Source organism: Odocoileus virginianus, chromosome 7, assembly GCF_023699985.2.
Source record: "Odocoileus virginianus isolate 20LAN1187 ecotype Illinois chromosome 7, Ovbor_1.2, whole genome shotgun sequence".
NCBI classification, from domain to species: domain Eukaryota; kingdom Metazoa; phylum Chordata; class Mammalia; order Artiodactyla; family Cervidae; genus Odocoileus; species Odocoileus virginianus.
Window position 1 is genome coordinate 43,601,995 of NC_069680.1, and position 17,596 is coordinate 43,619,590.

Below are 17,596 nucleotides of genomic sequence, written 5' to 3' on the forward strand. Positions count from 1 at the left end.
TTTTTTTAATCTTCAGAGTCACCTTATATCTAAGTTCAATGTGAATGGATCTTAGATAATGTAGTAAGAGACATTTAAGGTCTTCAGAATCTATATCTACACACAACTACTTCCCTCAAAAAGTATGTGCTTAAGGTACTGTGCAGAGTTCAGTAAATTTTCCTGGATTTTATTTTTTTATTAGACCTTTGTTCTGTTTGGAGATGGTAAATCTTTCATTCTTAGACTGCATTTGTTACTACACACTGTGTAGTCCATGGCTAAAAATATTCATGATTCAGTCTTGCTTTGCAAAATTCAGTCATTTTTAAATGTACTCATTTCTGTTCTCTCACTGACAAAGAACTTGAGACAGATATTTCAATGTTCACTCTCTCCTCTAGAAGTTTAATCCAGATACCACCTCATCACATAGTCCTTTCTTGTCAAGAATTCTTTTATTCAAATAATTTACAATATTTTTATTTTATCAATAAAAAATACACTAACAAGGTTAGTAACTGTCCTGCATTCACAAGAGGATCATAAAATTATTTTTGAACAAACAACTTGATAGTCACATAATCATGTTTGACATCAAGATGACTCTAATTTGTAAGCTGATAGCAAAACATCTAGAGATGTGCTGGTACACTGGCTCTTTGTAAGGGAAAAAAAAAAGCTCTGACTTGAAGCATTTGCCAATATCTGTTGTTGATAACTGATACATGATTTTGTTGAAGTTTGAATATTTACATATAAATCTCTAAACCTACACACATACATATACCATTCTGTACGAATATATATGCTTGATTCTTGGTCTTATTACTCAAAGGAGCCTCAGAGGAACAGTTTGGCTCTTGGGGCAGGATATGGATGGGACAGCCTCTTTATAAGCGCAGCACAACTGAAAAGAGAGAAGAACACTGATCCTTTCCTTCAGAAGAGATTGACTTTGAAACATCACCTTGTTTTGACTGATGTGGAGAGTCCAACATCTTTAGTGGCTCCCCCAGAAGGATTGTGACCATAATGAACTCCACTGAGCAAAAAACATTAGAAATACAAAGCTCTTCGAAAATGTTACCCATGGCAACCAACCTTATCCCCGTACCATGGGGGTCTCCAGGTTGAGTGGTCTGCAGACCCACAGTCCAAGATTGAGACACAATCCAGGCCTTTTACTACTTCTTCATATGAGATTGCAAAGATTATGATGCTTTCCTTAGCATTAATTCAATCTGGGGAAATTTTAATCTCTGTGCAATATCCAGGGAAGTCTCACCATGCTGAGAAGAAAAAGAAACCATAATTATCACCAAGAAGGTCAAATGTCATTGCAAAGGATCTAGTAAACAGTTTAGTGTGACTTACTCACAGGTTTGGCAAGGGCTTTCAATGTCACTGGGTTCTAACTTTAATAGGATAACTTGATTCCTTAATAATTTGCTATTAACAACTTCAGGGGCAATTTATTTATGTCAACACAAGGCCAACGTTAGAAGGTGATGCTGATAGAAGGACCTCAGACCGTGGTCCACAGATCCTTACCTTATTCTTTATCATGGGGTTTGCATGGGCTTCAAGGAGCAGAGGAATGAGAGTCTGGTTTTTCATTTCACAGGCATAGTGTAGCGCAGTGCAGCCATACTGAAACACAAAAGACCAACAATGCAACGGATCCATCGGAACCCTTACACACTGTACATGTGGCTTCTTTAGCAAGTACTTTTCATATTTTGTCTTGTACAACTAAGCCAAATCAACAGTCTGCAAACCATCCACATGCAATTACATTTCTTAAGCTCAAAAAGTCTGTTGTGCCTCAGTGTGTATATTAGCAACATCCTGTAAGTCATCCATATCTTCCCTTCTTGTTTTCTGTTCCAGACGAAATAAATTCTGCTTATAAAAGGCTAATGCTGAACTATCCCAAGGTTTCTTTCTACAATTCTGGGCAATCACCACCTTGATTATGTTACCATCTTTTCTCTTAAAGAGATCCCAAGTTTTTACAAATATCATCCTTTATTGTTCATAATCAAAATCCCTCCAGTCTGAAGAAGGTTGCTGGTGCTCAGATGTTGTAGCACACCTACAAGATCAATGTTGGTCCACATAGCCATTGCCCATCCTTGCTTTGCTGTAGCTTATATTATGTATTATACAGTAGCAGATCTACTAGGGGGGTCTAATTTAAAACACAACTGACAGTCAAAGGAAATTTATAGCTGAGATATTCATGCCCAAAGTTTTGTCTTTTAAAAAGCAGCCAAATAACTATGATTTTGAATAATAATATTCAAGAAGTGAAGAAATATTATGCTTGACTGTCAAGACTAACAAAATTGACTCTGGATCTTATTCCCCAGAAATTCTTCTAAGATCATAGGAAATAATGCTGCAACCACTTATTTTTTATTAAATGATAACATGTTAAATGAAGATCTGGATCTGAATTTTTCCATATGAAATAAATAGGACCTAATTACCTAAAAATGCACTATACTGCATTACTTAGATTTGGGAAATGGACCTTAATATTCAGATGGTTTTTGAAAAATAGTGGGGAAAGAGCGTGTCTGCATGTATGTGCTTGTGTGTATTCAAAAATGTGATTTTTTCTATCTAGAGAGAGACATAGATAATGAGAAAAATATCCTAGGGAAATTTCAGTCATAGGCAAAGTTTAAACCTTTTTTAAGGGGAATTAAGTTTGAAATTATATTATGAACACATTTTTAAAAATAGATACATTCTATGTTGACTCATTTATATACATCCTTGGTGTAGCAAGTTGAAAATCATCAACTAATAAGTTAGAAACTAAGAAGCTCTGGATGAAAAGATCTTTCAAGACATTACATGTGTTTTACATATTTTTAGTTGCACAAATAACACTAAATAAGCAGAATCTTGAATTAGACAAGACATCAGAAGTCATCCAATACAGTCTCTAACAACAAATGGTTAGACAATACTTAAAGCAAAAACTATTTGAAAAAAAGAAATACACCCTTTGAGTCGAAATAAGAAGACCTAGCAATACCTGCAACAAATCTTTTAGGTTTCTAACATCTTACTTAATACATTTCAAAGTTATCTAAGAAAATGATGATGTACATTCTATCCAAATTAATCCAAAAATTCTAACTTAAATAAAAGGGAAAACATTCATTTCATAAATGTATTCTCTTGGGCATTCTCCTCCTGTATCTCTCTCTCTCTTCACACACATACACACACACACACACAGAGTGTGCTACTTCCATTTAAACAATACCAATATAACCAAAATTAAAATTACAATAATGCAAACAGGGGTGGGGACATTTTCTCTACCACAGAAAAATGGTAATAAACATGCACACACACAGATGTACACAGCATAAAATACACAGCATGGATATACACAGCATGGATCATAAAGAAAACCTAAGAATATTGGTTTTCTTAGGATCAAATTTCAACTTGCCTGCCCTTTCAATAAAGAACTGGGAATCAAAATTTCATTTTGCTAATATAAGCAAAATTTCATGCAAGTAAACTTCTGATCCCTTTATTATCATGCAAGAGAAGATGAGTGCAAGGGTATGGAGCAAAAGGTGAAAACAAAATCTTATATTTAAACAGGAAGAAAGTAGCTTACACTGCTTCTGTTATCACTGTTTTTATTGTCATTTGGATTTCTCTTTGACCTTTTGCCCTTATTTTTCCTTAGTTTGCAGTTGGGTACCTTCTCACCAGTGGGTTGGGGTTTTGGCTGCAACAGCTGTTAGGATTCATTGAGCACTTACTGTGTGCCAGTCACTCTGCTCTGTGCATCACGTGATGAGTCTTGTAAGAACTAGTGATGTCCTCATCTTACAAATGAGGAAACCCAAGAGTCAGGTAAGTTTAAAACTTGCCACAACTTGCATACATAAAAACTGGTAAGGTTTACACACAGGCATTTGGATTGCAGCTTAACTACTGAGAATGGAATTTTGTCATCAGAGCCTCCATTTTTATTAACTTCCCACTACTGGTGGAGCAGTTCTCTTAAAAAATGTACTATACTCAATAAAAGTATTAATCCCATGAGTTCAGTGGCAATATCAAGGTTGCCTGACACAGTAAAAAGGAAGAAGAGAAAGGAGGGCAGGAGAGAGGGAGGCAAAGAAGGAAGGAGGGAAGAAGAAAGGCAAGAAAGGAGGAAGGAGCAGCTAAATGTTCAAGTGTTTCACAAAGTAAAAAACAAGCAACTTTACAGATGACAAGTATTGTTGTTTAGTCACTAAGTCATGTCTGACTCTTTTGAGACAAGTATAATACCCATGAATACCATTTTGAATGTTATTTCAAAGTGACTACAAATGCAAGCTTACACAGTCTATGGCATTAACTTCAACACCAGCATTAAGCAGCATTCGTACAAGAGCCTCATTCTGCTTCGTCTTTGATACCTGTTACAACAGCAAGCACAAGAAGAACAAGAGAGGGTTATTTACAAATGTTGTCTCCTTCTTATATCTGGAATATTCCCATCAATAGGCTTTATTTTAATCCCAACATCCCCCTGCATCTATGCATCATTCTTAAACTCTCCCCACCTTCCCCCTGCCCTCCAGTAACAACTAGGGAAAACCATGGTTGTCAGAGTGTGGTTCTGGAGTAGCAGCATCAGCATCTGGGGACCTAGAAATACAAAATCTAGGGTGCCATCCCAGACCTGCCAAATCCTGCTGAGGTTGGAGTCCAGTGACCTGTCTTTCCTTTCCTCACTCAAAACCTTTCTATAACATCCCATTGCTCTGGAGACAAAAGCAAAATCGTCAGCCTGTGGCAATCCCCATATATTCTGCTCTCCACTTAATGGCCTCAGCCATCTCAACCACACCCCCTGGCTCACCTTGCTCCAGCCACATTGGCCTCTGTTAGTCTTTCATCCCCACAGGCTCCTCTGTGCCATAGAAGAGTTGCACTGAATGTTTCTTCTGCCTAGAAGCCTCCTCTCTTTCTTCTTTGCCTGGTAAATATCTCACCCTATGCCCCTCTTCCTCCAACACGCTCTCTCTGACCTACCTGTCCAGGCAATATCCCTCTCCATTGACTACCTCTGTGTACCAACTACCTCATGAGAATTTCATAAGTTTCTTTCACTGTTTGATTTAATGACTCATTCTTCACTACCATCTAACTCTCATGAGGACAAGAACCAAACCTGTTTGGTGCATCATTGTATTCCTAATACCAGCACACTGTCTGGCACATAAAAGGTTTATAATAGGTATGTGGTGAATGGTTGAAAACATGAATGAAATTAACTAGGCTCCTCAGAAATCCACTTTTCCTGCCTAGTCTTCTGAGATTCTGATCACGGGACACTTTGAGCATCCCCACCATTCCACTGTGTAGGGAGAATGGCTGTCCCTATTCAAGTGGGCATGTCCTGGAGTTAAGCCCCTTTATCATTTAGGAAGCTCCATCCAGCTGTCTTCTCTTTGCAGTTCCCTCCCACCTCAATATCGCCTTTCTCCTCCTGTCCTCTGATGTAGCACAATCCTTTCTGATCGCTTCCCAGATTATTTCTTCTCATGTCATTTATTCTTTATGCATCACAAATTTACAACTTCAGGCCCCATGAATTAATATAATACATGTGCAATCAGAGCTGACTTATTCACTGTAATTCATCTTTTTTGCCCAGGCTCCAACTTTAAAAGTTGTACTGTTTTGACTGATAAAAGAAATCAAAGAGGACACAAATAGATGGAGAAATGTATCATGTTCATGGATTGGAAGAATCAATATTGTGAAAATGACTATACTACCCAAAGCAATCTATAGATTCAATGCAATCCCTATCAAGCTACCAACAGTATTTTTCACAGAACTAGAACAAATAATTTCACAATTTGTATGGAAATACAAAAAACCTCAAATAGCCAAAGCATCTTGAGAAAGAAGAATGGAACTGGAGGAATCAACCTGCCTGACTTCAGGCTCTACTACAAAGCCGCAGTCATCAAGACAGTATGGTACTGGCACAAAGACAGAAATATAGATCAATTGAACAAAATAGAAAGCCCAGAGATAAATCCACATACCTATGGACACCTTATCTTCGACAAAAGGAGGCAAGGATATACAATAGAAAAAAGACAACCTCTTTAACAAGTGGTGCTGGGAAAACTGGTCAACCACTTGTAAAAGAATGAAACTAGAGCACTTTCTAACATCATACACAAAAATAAACTCAAAATGGATTAAAGGTCTAAATATAAGACCAGAAACTATAAAACTCCTAGAGGAGAACATAGGCAAAACACTATCCAACATAAATCACAGCAGGATCCTCTATGACACACCTCCCAGAACATTGGAAATTAAAGCAAAAATAAATAAATGGGACCTGATTAAACTTAAAAACTTTTGCACAACAAAGGAAACTATAAGCCAGGTGAAAAGACAGCCTTCAGAATGGGAGAAAATAATAGCAAATGAAGCAACAGACAAAGGATTAATCTCAAAAATATACAAGCAACTCCCGCAGCTCAATTCCAGAAAAATAAGTGGCCCAATCAAAAAACTGGGCCAAAGAATTAAACAGACATTTCTCCAAAGAAGACATACAGATGGCTAACAAAACACATGAAAAGATGCTCAACATCACTCATTATCAGAGAAATGCAAATCAAAACCACAATGAGGTACCATTACACGCCAGTCAGAATGGCTGCTATCCAAAAGTCTACAAGCAATAAGTGCTGGAGAGGGTGCGGAGAAAAGGGAACCCTCTTACACTGTTGGTGGGAATGCAAACTAGTACAGCCGCTATGGAGAACAGTGTGGAGATTCCTTAAAAAACTGGAAATAGAACTGCCATATGACCCAGCAATCCCACTCCTGCGCATACACACCAAGGAAACCAGATCTGAAAGAGACATGTGTACCCCAATGTTCATCGCAGCACTGTTTATAATAGCCAGGACATGGAAGCAACCTAGATGCCCATCAGCAGACGAATGGATAAGGAAGCAATAGTACATATACACTACAGAATATTACTCAGCCATTAAAAAGAATTCATTTGAATCAGTTCTAATGAGATGGATGAAACTGGAGCCCATTATACAGAGTGAAGTAAGCCAGAAAGATAAACACCAATACAGTATAATAACGCATATATATGGAATTTTAAAAGATGGTAATGATAACCTATATGCAAAACAGAAAAAGAGACACAAATGTACAGAACAGAATTTTGGACTCTGTAGGAGAAGGCAAGGGTGGGATGTTCTGAGAGAATAGCATTGAAACAAGTATACTATCAAGGGTGAAACAGATCACCAGCCCAGGTTGGATGCATGAGACAAGTGCTCAGGGCTGGTGCACTGGGAAGACCCAGAGGGATGGGATGCAGAGGGAGGTGGGAGGGGGGATCGGGATGTGGAACACATGTAAATCCATGGCTGATTCATGTCAATGTGTGGCAAAAGCCACTACAATATTGTAAAGTAATTAGCTTCCAACTAATAAAAATAAATGAAAAAAAAAAAGTTGTACTGTTTTAAAGAGCAAGTTTGTGTGTCAACAAATTCTAAAACAGTCTGACCAATCATAGTTGAGACTTTTTCTTCATAATCTCTAAAAAGGCTTGGAAGTGAATGGCAGATTCCACCCCCCCCACCCCCCCACACACACACAACAAAACTACAAATACTCAAATGCTGTGGACTAAATATACATTTTAAAGAACTTTTTGAGAGTATAAACAGATTATATGTTTGTCAGTGAATTATAGTTTTCCCTCTCTCATAAATCCAAGCATCAGAATCAATGTTACCATATTTAATTATAGTTCTTCAAAATTTATAACACTTAATTACTCAAGGAGATAATCACATTGCCTACTGGCAGAGTTTGTTCTGGAACTTATGTTGACAAGTATAACTGACACCCATAGTCTATTAGCAAGAAAGGAAGGGAGTTGGTCACTTAATAAATTGCATATATGTTGAGTCATCTCTCAAACATGGAACTTGCCAGAAGAAGAACCAGATGGGAAAAAGTGAATGAGTCAGTGCAAATTGGTCACTCTATTTGCGAAAAAAAATCTCAAGCTTCATTTTCTACTCATAATATGACTGTATTCATATACCAACTGCATCTTTCTTTATGTAAGCAGGTTACTGCACTCCAAAGATTCCTTCAACCAAGGGGAAAGGTGGGCTTCAAATTCTCTGTAAAGATCCCCTATGTTTGTTAGCTTCTGGTGCAAATCTCCTGGGATCTGTTTATTAATTCACACCAGGGTGGGTCCTAAAAGTGAGAAACTCAGAAAGATATGTACATACTTACACTCTCCTTACCAAAAAAAAAAAAGAGAGAGAGCGAAAATAAACAGTAGGGAGGGGATTTTTTTTAATATTTAGAATTTTTGCTTTTCCTTCAGAAGATTTGTAATCAAAATTAATTTATTTTTCCAAATGAACATTGCATAGATTATTTTATCATTGATTGATTAACCTGGCTTCCTTTCTTCTTGCTTTACTTCAATCATAGCATTGCATATATGTTGGTAATGCCACTTATAGAATACAAACCAAGAGCTTATTTTTGTTACCATTTATTTACATCTCACCAGTGTAGCAAAACTTAATGACTCATGCTGACGATCTCTTACTCACTTATCTCATGAGTGTTGTACTCACCATGAGGAAATACCCAATAAGCAGGACAGGCATTAAGAGAATAATGAGTAGATAATCAAAGAAGGTAAATCTTTTCTTCACAGCATAATGCAAGCAGGTTCTCTGTTTCTAAAAAATTCATAAAAGGACTCTTTACTAATAAAACACTTTCAAAATTCAGGTTTTTAAATTATAATATAAAAAACTTTAGTCTGTGGTTTTTATTTTTGTGGTACCCATGGCACCCTTTTCTGAAGAGTACATCTAACAAATAAACCCCATTTTCCATTGACCAGAATATTGAACACAGTACAGTCTAAAGGAAAAGTTGGGCCACAGAAGAAGACAGTAAATAAAATGCACATTTTACAAATTATCAAAAAATGGATTATTACACTCATTTTAGTTTGGGGGGAAAATACATTGAGACAAAAACAAAGGACTGAATTTAATATGAAAGTCTATAGCTACTCCTTAATCTGGGCTTCTCTGGTGGCTCAGCAATAAAGAATTCAACTGCAATGTGGGAGGTGCAGGTTTGAGACTTGGGTTTGATCCCTGAGTTGGGAAGATCCCCTGGAGGAGGGCATGGCAACCCACTCTAGCATTCTTGTCTGGACAATTCCCAAGGACAGAGAAGCCTGGAAGGCCACAGTCCATGGGATCACAAGAGTCAGACATGACTGAGCAACTAAGCTACCACCACCACCCCTCCTTAATCATCAATGGTACACCAGAGCTTTCTGTTTGTTTGTTTTTAAGGACTCCAGTTAGGAGTCCTTACTCCTAACTCCTAGGTTAGGGGAACTTCCTGAAGGCAGTTCACAGACCTAAGAAATGAGAAAGCACCAGTTCAAATTATTAATGTGTAAGAATTAATAATGGGGGGAAATGTAACTAATTAAACCTTTAAAAAAACATTAAAAATATTTTTCAAATTGCAAACCAAATACCACTTCTCATAAAATCTCTACTTAAGTATCCACATGATCTCCATGAGCAGGCTGGCTCGGGTTCTCTGCCAAACAGAGCTAAGCTGCCTCCTCCCAGTATTGACAAACATCTCCATCTCTCAGCCTCCTAACCACCAAGTCTCCTGAGAGGGCATGAACCCAGAAACATCTGTTTTGGCCACCCCCTCTCACCACAAGGCCACCCATCTGGTTCCTCAGCTGGGTGCTGGGGCAATCATGTCACACTCCATTAAAGTGCCTATCTGTTAGATGCAGCCCAGCCATGACTTGCTTTTAAACCCAACAACACCAAAAATGGGAAGCACAAACAAAAAAGTCCAGCAGTGACCCATTTTCTGATAATATATTATTACTCCAAATGTGGATTTTGAAGTGACTTGGATGGAGCAAGTGGGGCCTTATGGGCTATTTTCTGTCATTGAATGCACTTGAGTGGGTTCTGGGCATTCACAATTATTACAAAAAGTGACTTTTTATATTTACTCAGTGTCCTTTAAATGTTGGCTTTACTGTGATGCCAATACTGGATGTTCCTGTGGGGTTCTGAAAGGATGTTCACAGCATCTCCTGTCTGGTTTCAAGTAGCCTCGTATTTGCTCTTTGCAAATTTCTTACTGAAATTCTTTTATTCCATAAGCAAATTATAGAATCTTCTGGAGATCAGAACACTGACATAGTAGACAAAAGTCTAACTAATGAAATAGCAGTACCAGGTCAATACTTGTTTTCCAGGGACTCTTGACAATTAACTTTTGTAATAGTGAGGAAGATGAGCAGGGAAAGAAGAAGGGCAAAGAGAAGCCTGGGGAGGATGAGAAGGAGGAAAAGAAAGGAAGATGCTCTTTGCAGACAAATGAGTGAACCATTCCTGTTTCGTTTGTTTTTTTTTCATAAATTCAAGGACAAAATTGCCACAAAACCCACAAAATATGCCTGCTTATGGAACTATACCTGCTCATGGAACTATGCTTTATTTTGCTTTTTAGCCTGATAACATGGCCTCAGTAAGTGTCAGTCTCTCTAAAGTAAGGCCAAAAAAATTTTTTGTTGATATTAAGAACTGCAAACATCAAGCAAATGACGTTCACTGCTTCCACCGGGCCAAGGGAAAAGGCATTACAGTGGTCACAGCCTCACCTGGTTTTTGAGATTCACATCAGCATTTCTTCTTAGAAGAAAGGAAACAATTCTCATGTGCCCCCGCCTGCAAGCGCAGATCAAGGGGGTGTCTCCATTAAAGCCGTCTTGGACATTGATATAGTTGCCATCTTCCTTCACCCACCGCCACACTTGACCCAAGTCATTCTGATAGGCCGCCTGGCAGATGGGCTGAGGAGAAGAAAACAAAAGCAGGTTTTGAAATACAGGAATAATTAAACTACAGCAGGAAAAAAAAAATCACCTGATACCTTGAAATTCTGTGTTTTGGAACAGTAGTCCTCTGCTTTGTAGATGAGATCTTGGGTCTCCATTATGTCTAGTCTTAAGGACTAGAACCTCATGATTTCCTAAATTGCTTGGCACACAGGCATGTTCATCCAAGACCAGTGAGTGAAAGGAGGAATACAATATTACCAACTCGCTAAGGAAATCATATGTTGGATTCATGGATTAATGTCTGTCACGAAAGCAGGATTTTACTTAAAATGAAATCGGCCTATGGGAGGAGTTCAGGGCAGCCAAGTAATGGGTCAAAGACATATGACCACCTGTCCCCTTCCCGCACACCCCACCAAGGAACTCTGCACAGTGGGAAGGACCTATTTCAGACGAATAATATACAAATACTGATTTATGTAATTACTTGCAACTAGATGCTTTTTATTTTATAAAGAATTATAAGGAAGTTGGCAACACATGATGGGAGTTTCTGAGCCTACCTAATCTTGCCTAATTTCCCCGCTCTGCTCTCCCTCTGGGCTTCTCTCTTTTTTTCAATTTGTTGTTGCTTAGTCGCTAAGTCATGTCAGACTCTTTTGCAACCCCATGGACTGACCTGCCAGGCTCCTCTGTCCATGAGATTTCCCAGGCAAGAATACTGGAGTGGATTGCTATTTCCTTCACCAGAGGGTTTTCCCAGGGATCAAACCCATGTCTCCTACATTGGCAAGTGGATTCTTTATCACTGGGTTATCAGGGAAGCTGATGTTTAATTCCCCCATCAGGGCCTCTGCCCTTACTACCCCCTCTAGAAAACAAACAAGCTAAACAAATCAAAACACTTTTCACCTCTCTCCTCACCTGGCTAACTTCTAGCTTATCCTTCATGTCATAACTTATTTTCCTATTATCTAAGTCTTTCCTGGCTACAGCATTCCTTTACAGCAACTGACATAATTATACCTCTTTTCTTATTTATAATTGTGTGTTTCACACCAGTGTGAATCAGGAGGTGTTGAGGCCACAGTGAGTGAGGGGAAACACTGAAGCTCAGGCTAGAAATTCCACATGAATAGAGATTACTTAATTTCATTCACCACCGCTGCCCTAGAAAAGATTGCTGAATTTGATCATTAATGACCATGCAGAGATCAGTTTCATGCAGTGTTGGTCAGCACTGGGAACAGAGTAGAAAAACATTAAATATTTTCAGATTGATTTTAATTAGACAGTATTAAAAAGCACTTAAAATACCTAGCACATGAATCATACTTAGTTTATGGAAGTTATTATTATTGCTTATGAGTTTCCCAGGTGGCAAGTGGTAAAGAATCCACGTGTCAATGCAGGAGACATAAGAGACACAGGTTCGATCCCTGGGTCAAGAAGGTCCCCTGGAGGAGGAAATGGCAACCCACTCCAGTATTCTTACCTGGAGAATCCCATAGATAGAGGAGCCTGGTGGACAGCAGTCCATGCAGTTGCAGAGAGTTGGACATAATTTAGTGACTAAAACAAGTATTAATTAAATTAATTAGCAGTATCTGCCAACAGGTAAAGAAATAGTGGTCAGAGTGGTTGCAAGAGAAGACAGAAGAAGATATGGCCCAAATGCAAAGGAGGCAAAGCTTTTTTTAATTATAAAATTAAATTGTTATGTCTAACTGATGGTAAAGAGCCTGCCCGCAATGCAGGAAGTGTGAGTTGCATCCCTGGGTCTGGAAGATCCCCTGGAGAAGGAAATGGCAACCCACTCCAGTATTCTTGCCTGGAAAATCCCATGGACGGAAGAGCCTGGCGGCTACATACAGTCAACAGGATCTCAAAGAGTCGGACACAACTGAGCGACTACACTTTCACTCTCAACTTTTATTTAGACATCACACAGAAGTGATTTGTTGGGTGACTTGTACAAGCAGATGAGAAAATTCTATGCTGTTCTACATTCTATCTCCACTAGGGGGCAGCTCGGAGTCATAAAAGCACTGATAACAGATGCCAGTCTGTAATCAGAAGGAAAAAACAGTCTGTCATATTAGCTAGATTTAGCTGTTTGAAAAACCCATTTCATTTTTTAAAAATTTAACCATAGACCTGTGAAACTTTGCCTCTTATCACTACTACTCACGGACTAGTGTTCGGGAAGTGATGGTCTCCAAAACTTAAAAACAGGTGGTTCTAGAGTTAATTTTTCTGTTAAAATGTAAAGTGTCTTCCTGGCTTGGTTAGACATCCTATCCAAATTGTTAATTTTTCTTTTCTAAAATTTTTATTGACAATATTTTAAAAGGCAGAGTTTTTCATGTAGTAATCTGGCTTTCCAAATTCTCTTAAAATACTCAAACATTTTAAGAGCCCACAATTCACACAGGACACCAAACAAAGTTCCCTCTGCTTGGGTTGCTCAAAATTTTCATTGAGAGCTAAATATGAGGAGGAAAGGAAAAGTGGACAGTTTTCCTGCAAGAGTTGCCCAGTGCCTTGGCGTGTTTTCTCAATCCCATTTGAGCAACATTACTTACAATATTAACCTGACCTTATCTTTCCATCATTCCTAGGCTTCCTATATCCTAGACATACAGTTTCTGTGTTTAGCAATATCTGCTAAAAAAAAGAAAAAGTTTAAAAGTTTCAAGAAGGAAGATAGAATTAAGAAAGTCAAGTTCAAGAAAAGATGGTTGGATCTGATCATTAATGACCATTCAGAGATCAATTTCACACAGGCTTGTGCAGAAGGCAGATTATATGGGCCTGAGTACTCAGATTAAGAAGAATTAAAGAGTGTGATCAGAGAGGAATCTGTGGCAAGTTTGGTGTGTGTGTACTCAGTCATCCAGTCATGTCTGACTCTTTGCAACCCCGTGTACTGTAGCCCATCAGCCTTCTCTGTCTTCAGACTTTCCCAGAAAAGAATACTGGACTGGTTTGTAAGTTTGGTAGTGAAAGCTAAGAGGGAGCCAGTGGGTACCCAGAGGGGAGTATCAGGGTCCAGCCAAAGTTCTACCCCCCTTATAGACAAGGTTTCAAATGGTTATAAATACAGGCACTGGAAGCAAAGTTTCTAGGTTCCGATCTCAGCCCTGCCATTTAACAACTGTGCTATTTGGACAACTTAAATAATTTGTGTTCAGTTTGTTTCTTCATTTAATAATGACATCTTCTTTATTAGGTTACAAAAAGGATTAAGTGTGACTGTATAGATAAAGCACATAGCTCAGATCTGACTCATAATAAACCTTCAATTAACATAAACTATACCCTTATAATTATTTTTTAAAAACATAGAAGCCAGTGAAGATGAGCAGAGCTGGTTATCAGATAAATAATTACTGAAAGAGTAATGATGGGATAGAGAACCCACTGTATAGCACAAGGAGCTGCACTCAATGCCCAGTAATGACCTACATGGAAATAGAATCTCATGCCATTTGCAGCAATATTAATGCAACTAGAGATTACTATACTAAGTGAAATAAGTCAGAAGGAGAAAGACAAATACCATGTAATATCACTTACATGTGGATTCTTAAATATGGCACAAATGAACCTCTCTATGAAATAGAAACAGACTCATAGACTATTGGTTGAGATCAAACTTGTGCTTGCCAAGGGGCTAAGGGGAGGGAGAGAAATGGGCTGGTAGTTTGGGGTTGGTGGATATAAATAAACTATTACATTTAGAATGGATAAACAACAAGGTCTACTGTACAACAGAGGAAACTATATCCAGTCTCCTGGGATAAGCTGCAGTAGAAAAAATATTTAAAAATAAGAATGTATGTACATGTAAAACTGAATCACTTTGCTATACAGCAGAAACTGGCACAACATTGTAAATCAACTATAATTTTTTTAAAAAGGCCCGTTCCAGAATAAAGCTATCACCAGAGATCTCTGCGAGGAATATGGGGAAAACTCAGCAAAGCCTAAAGATGAGAGTCTACTTTGTGTCCCACTGTTTCTGCAGGCCCAGCAAACATCCATCTACCAAATGTTTGCTTTTTCATCTTTTTAAAGAAAAATGTTTATTTTGTTTTTTTGGCTGCACCGGGTCCTAGCTGTGCCATGTGGATCCAGTTCCCTGACCAGGGATCAAATCTGAGCCCACTGCTTTGGGAGCATGGAGTGTTAGCCACCTGCCCACCAGGGAAGTTCTCTGCTTTTTCATCTTTACATGAATTGCCTTCCTCCCCCTTTGAAGTCTCAAATCACTACCCCGACATCCTCTGCATATTTAGCTGAAGATGGTATTTAACGTGAAGATTTCAGCCATTTTGGCGAGCTACTCAGTTTTCCTGGGTCTCTCCCATGTAAACATGTTATCAAACTTTTGATTGATTTTCTCCTGCTTGTCTTCCTCATGCCCATCTAATTCTCAGATCAGCCTGAAGAAGAGGAAGTGTCCATGTCTGGCCTTAAAAATAGTTGAGAGCTGGGTGCTAGAAGCCCACCTCTGTCCCACTTTGTATCCCACCTTTTCAGGTTTCCCTGGTGGCTTAGAGGGTAAAGAATCCACCTGCCAATACAGGAGACCCAGATTCAATCCCTGGGTTGGGAAGATCCCTTGGAGAGAGGAATGGCAAACCCATTCCAGTATCCTTGCCTGGAGAATTCCATGGACAGAGGAGCCTGGTGAGCTACAGTCCTCGGGTTTGCATTTTTAGTAACATGGAAGAACCTGAGCTGCCTGCACCATTATAGATTCTCTAAAAGCAAAGTTTCTCCCACCACGCCCATCCTCAGTATTGCTTCCCTCTAAGTGTAGAGGATCTTCCTTAACTATCAGTCTAAAGAAAGATGATGTGGAACTCTGCCTTTATAAGTTGCTTATTAACACACTCCATGCTGAAGATCCACTCATTTAAAATGTTCCCTGGGACTTCCCTGGTGGTCCAGCGGTTAAGACTCTGCGCTCCCAATGCAGGGAGCACAGGTTTGATCCCTGGCTGGGGAACTAAGATCCTGCATGCTACATGGCATGGCAAAAAAAGAGTGTGGGGGGGAATTAAAACATTCCCTAACAACTTCTGAGAAGGATAAGTGGCTTTTGATGCAACATGGTTCAGGTAGAGAGCCTTGTATATTAACGAAATGTCTTCCCAGAAAAGTCAAGAAAGCATTTTCTTCCTCTTCAATTCAAGAAATCTTAGGGAACAATAATGAAGGTTTAATTTTACCTGTACAATAAATCTCAAGTCTTTCCTTCTGATGACTCCTTTCTTCACATACTGTGACTTAAATTTCTTAGTAAATTCTTTCAGACAAATTTTAAAAAGGCACAAGGTGTTTTGTTTTGTTGCTGTTTGTTTGTCTTCCGCCTTTACATCCACTAGCCTTTATGTTACGTGAAGGATAGTCTCAGCAGTGGTTGGGTTATAAGGAGTAGTAACAGTGAAGGGGAAATCAAGGCAAGGCACACATTTATCTATTTTCTATTCTTTCTCCAACAAAGATCCTCTTGAGAACGTGATGTCATCTTCATCGCCAGAAAGTTAAAGAAGCATCATTACCACACTTGAAACTGAGAAGCCCTGCGGTCAGTGATGAGGACCAGGAGATGGCAAAGGCTTGTTTGAGGAGAAGGGGCAGAGGAAGCATGGGTTCTCACTGCTAGATTTAGCAAATCAGAAGCCCTATATCTCCCCACCAGCTCAAACCACGAAAGAAGTAAGTTCAGAGCTTTGAGGAGGAAGTCGTGTTGAGGCAGGAGATAGACGGGCCCCAGTCTGAACAGCTGGAGTTTCTTCCCTGTGGACAGATACTCCAAAATAGCTGGAGCAAGAAAGGAGCTGAGCCCTACCCAGGTAAGAGATAAAAGATCACATATTCCTCATTCTTGAAGGCATGGAGACCTTCCAGATGACACGTGTGCAGAAAGGCTCCTTGAAGGTCAGGAAGGGAGGCAGCATCAGCTCATGGTAAGTGATGTCAACTTCCCATAGGCCTCTTTGCTAGAATCCGTCTTGGCTAAGAGACACATGTGCACACTTAGGAGGATCCCGGGATGCACCAAATATATCAGAAGCAAGCCAAGCAAGGTGAATGGCCAAAGGAAACCCAGAAGAAATGTCCCATAAAAGTAATTCAAACTACCACTAGGAGAGCACTCTTTCTCTCTGAGCCTGCCTGTGTGTCTTTCCATGTGTACTCTTTTTCCTCCTAATAAACACTTTACTTGCTTCACAGCTTTCTTTCTCTACATGGAAATTCATTTGCACACAGCTGAGGGGCCAGGGCCTTGTCACCGATCACTGGTCCTGGTGGTCTGGTGGCCAGGATTTGACACTCTCACTGCCGTGGCCTGACATCAATCTGCCAAGAGCTCAAACTCTGCTTCAAGCTGCTACAGGTCGAGACCGCCAGAGATTAGTCTCACACTTACTGCTTCCTGTACTCCGGGACTTTCTGCCCAAGGGTGGGGAGGACCAGGTTAAGCCGACATTATTTAGAATCCCTGGAGCAGTGATGACAAAAAGCAAATCAATCCGGAGTCAAATTCATTAATCTCTAAATTCCAGACTTCCCTGGTGGCACAGTGCTGAAGAAGCTGCCTGCCAACGCAGGAGATACAAGAGATGTGAGTTC

The 17,596-nt window shown here is 39.4% G+C and overlaps 1 protein-coding gene across 3 annotated transcripts in view; it reads right to left on the minus strand.

The window, feature by feature from the left end:
* Nucleotides 1-418: 418 nt before the first annotated feature.
* The window catches only part of ANKRD22 (ankyrin repeat domain 22), a 50,010-nt gene continuing 32,832 nt past the window's right edge, over nucleotides 419-17,596 (minus strand). For all 3 annotated transcript variants that reach the window (XM_070470611.1, XM_020895832.2, XM_070470612.1), the window contains 5 exons: nucleotides 10,769-10,960; nucleotides 8,679-8,786; nucleotides 4,350-4,427; nucleotides 1,534-1,632; nucleotides 419-1,271 (listed from right to left, as the gene is read on the minus strand). In XM_070470611.1, the coding sequence (XP_070326712.1) occupies nucleotides 1,194-1,271; nucleotides 1,534-1,632; nucleotides 4,350-4,427; nucleotides 8,679-8,786; nucleotides 10,769-10,960 (555 nt within the window). In that variant the 3' untranslated portion in view covers nucleotides 419-1,193. The remainder of the gene's footprint in view (nucleotides 1,272-1,533; nucleotides 1,633-4,349; nucleotides 4,428-8,678; nucleotides 8,787-10,768; nucleotides 10,961-17,596) is intronic.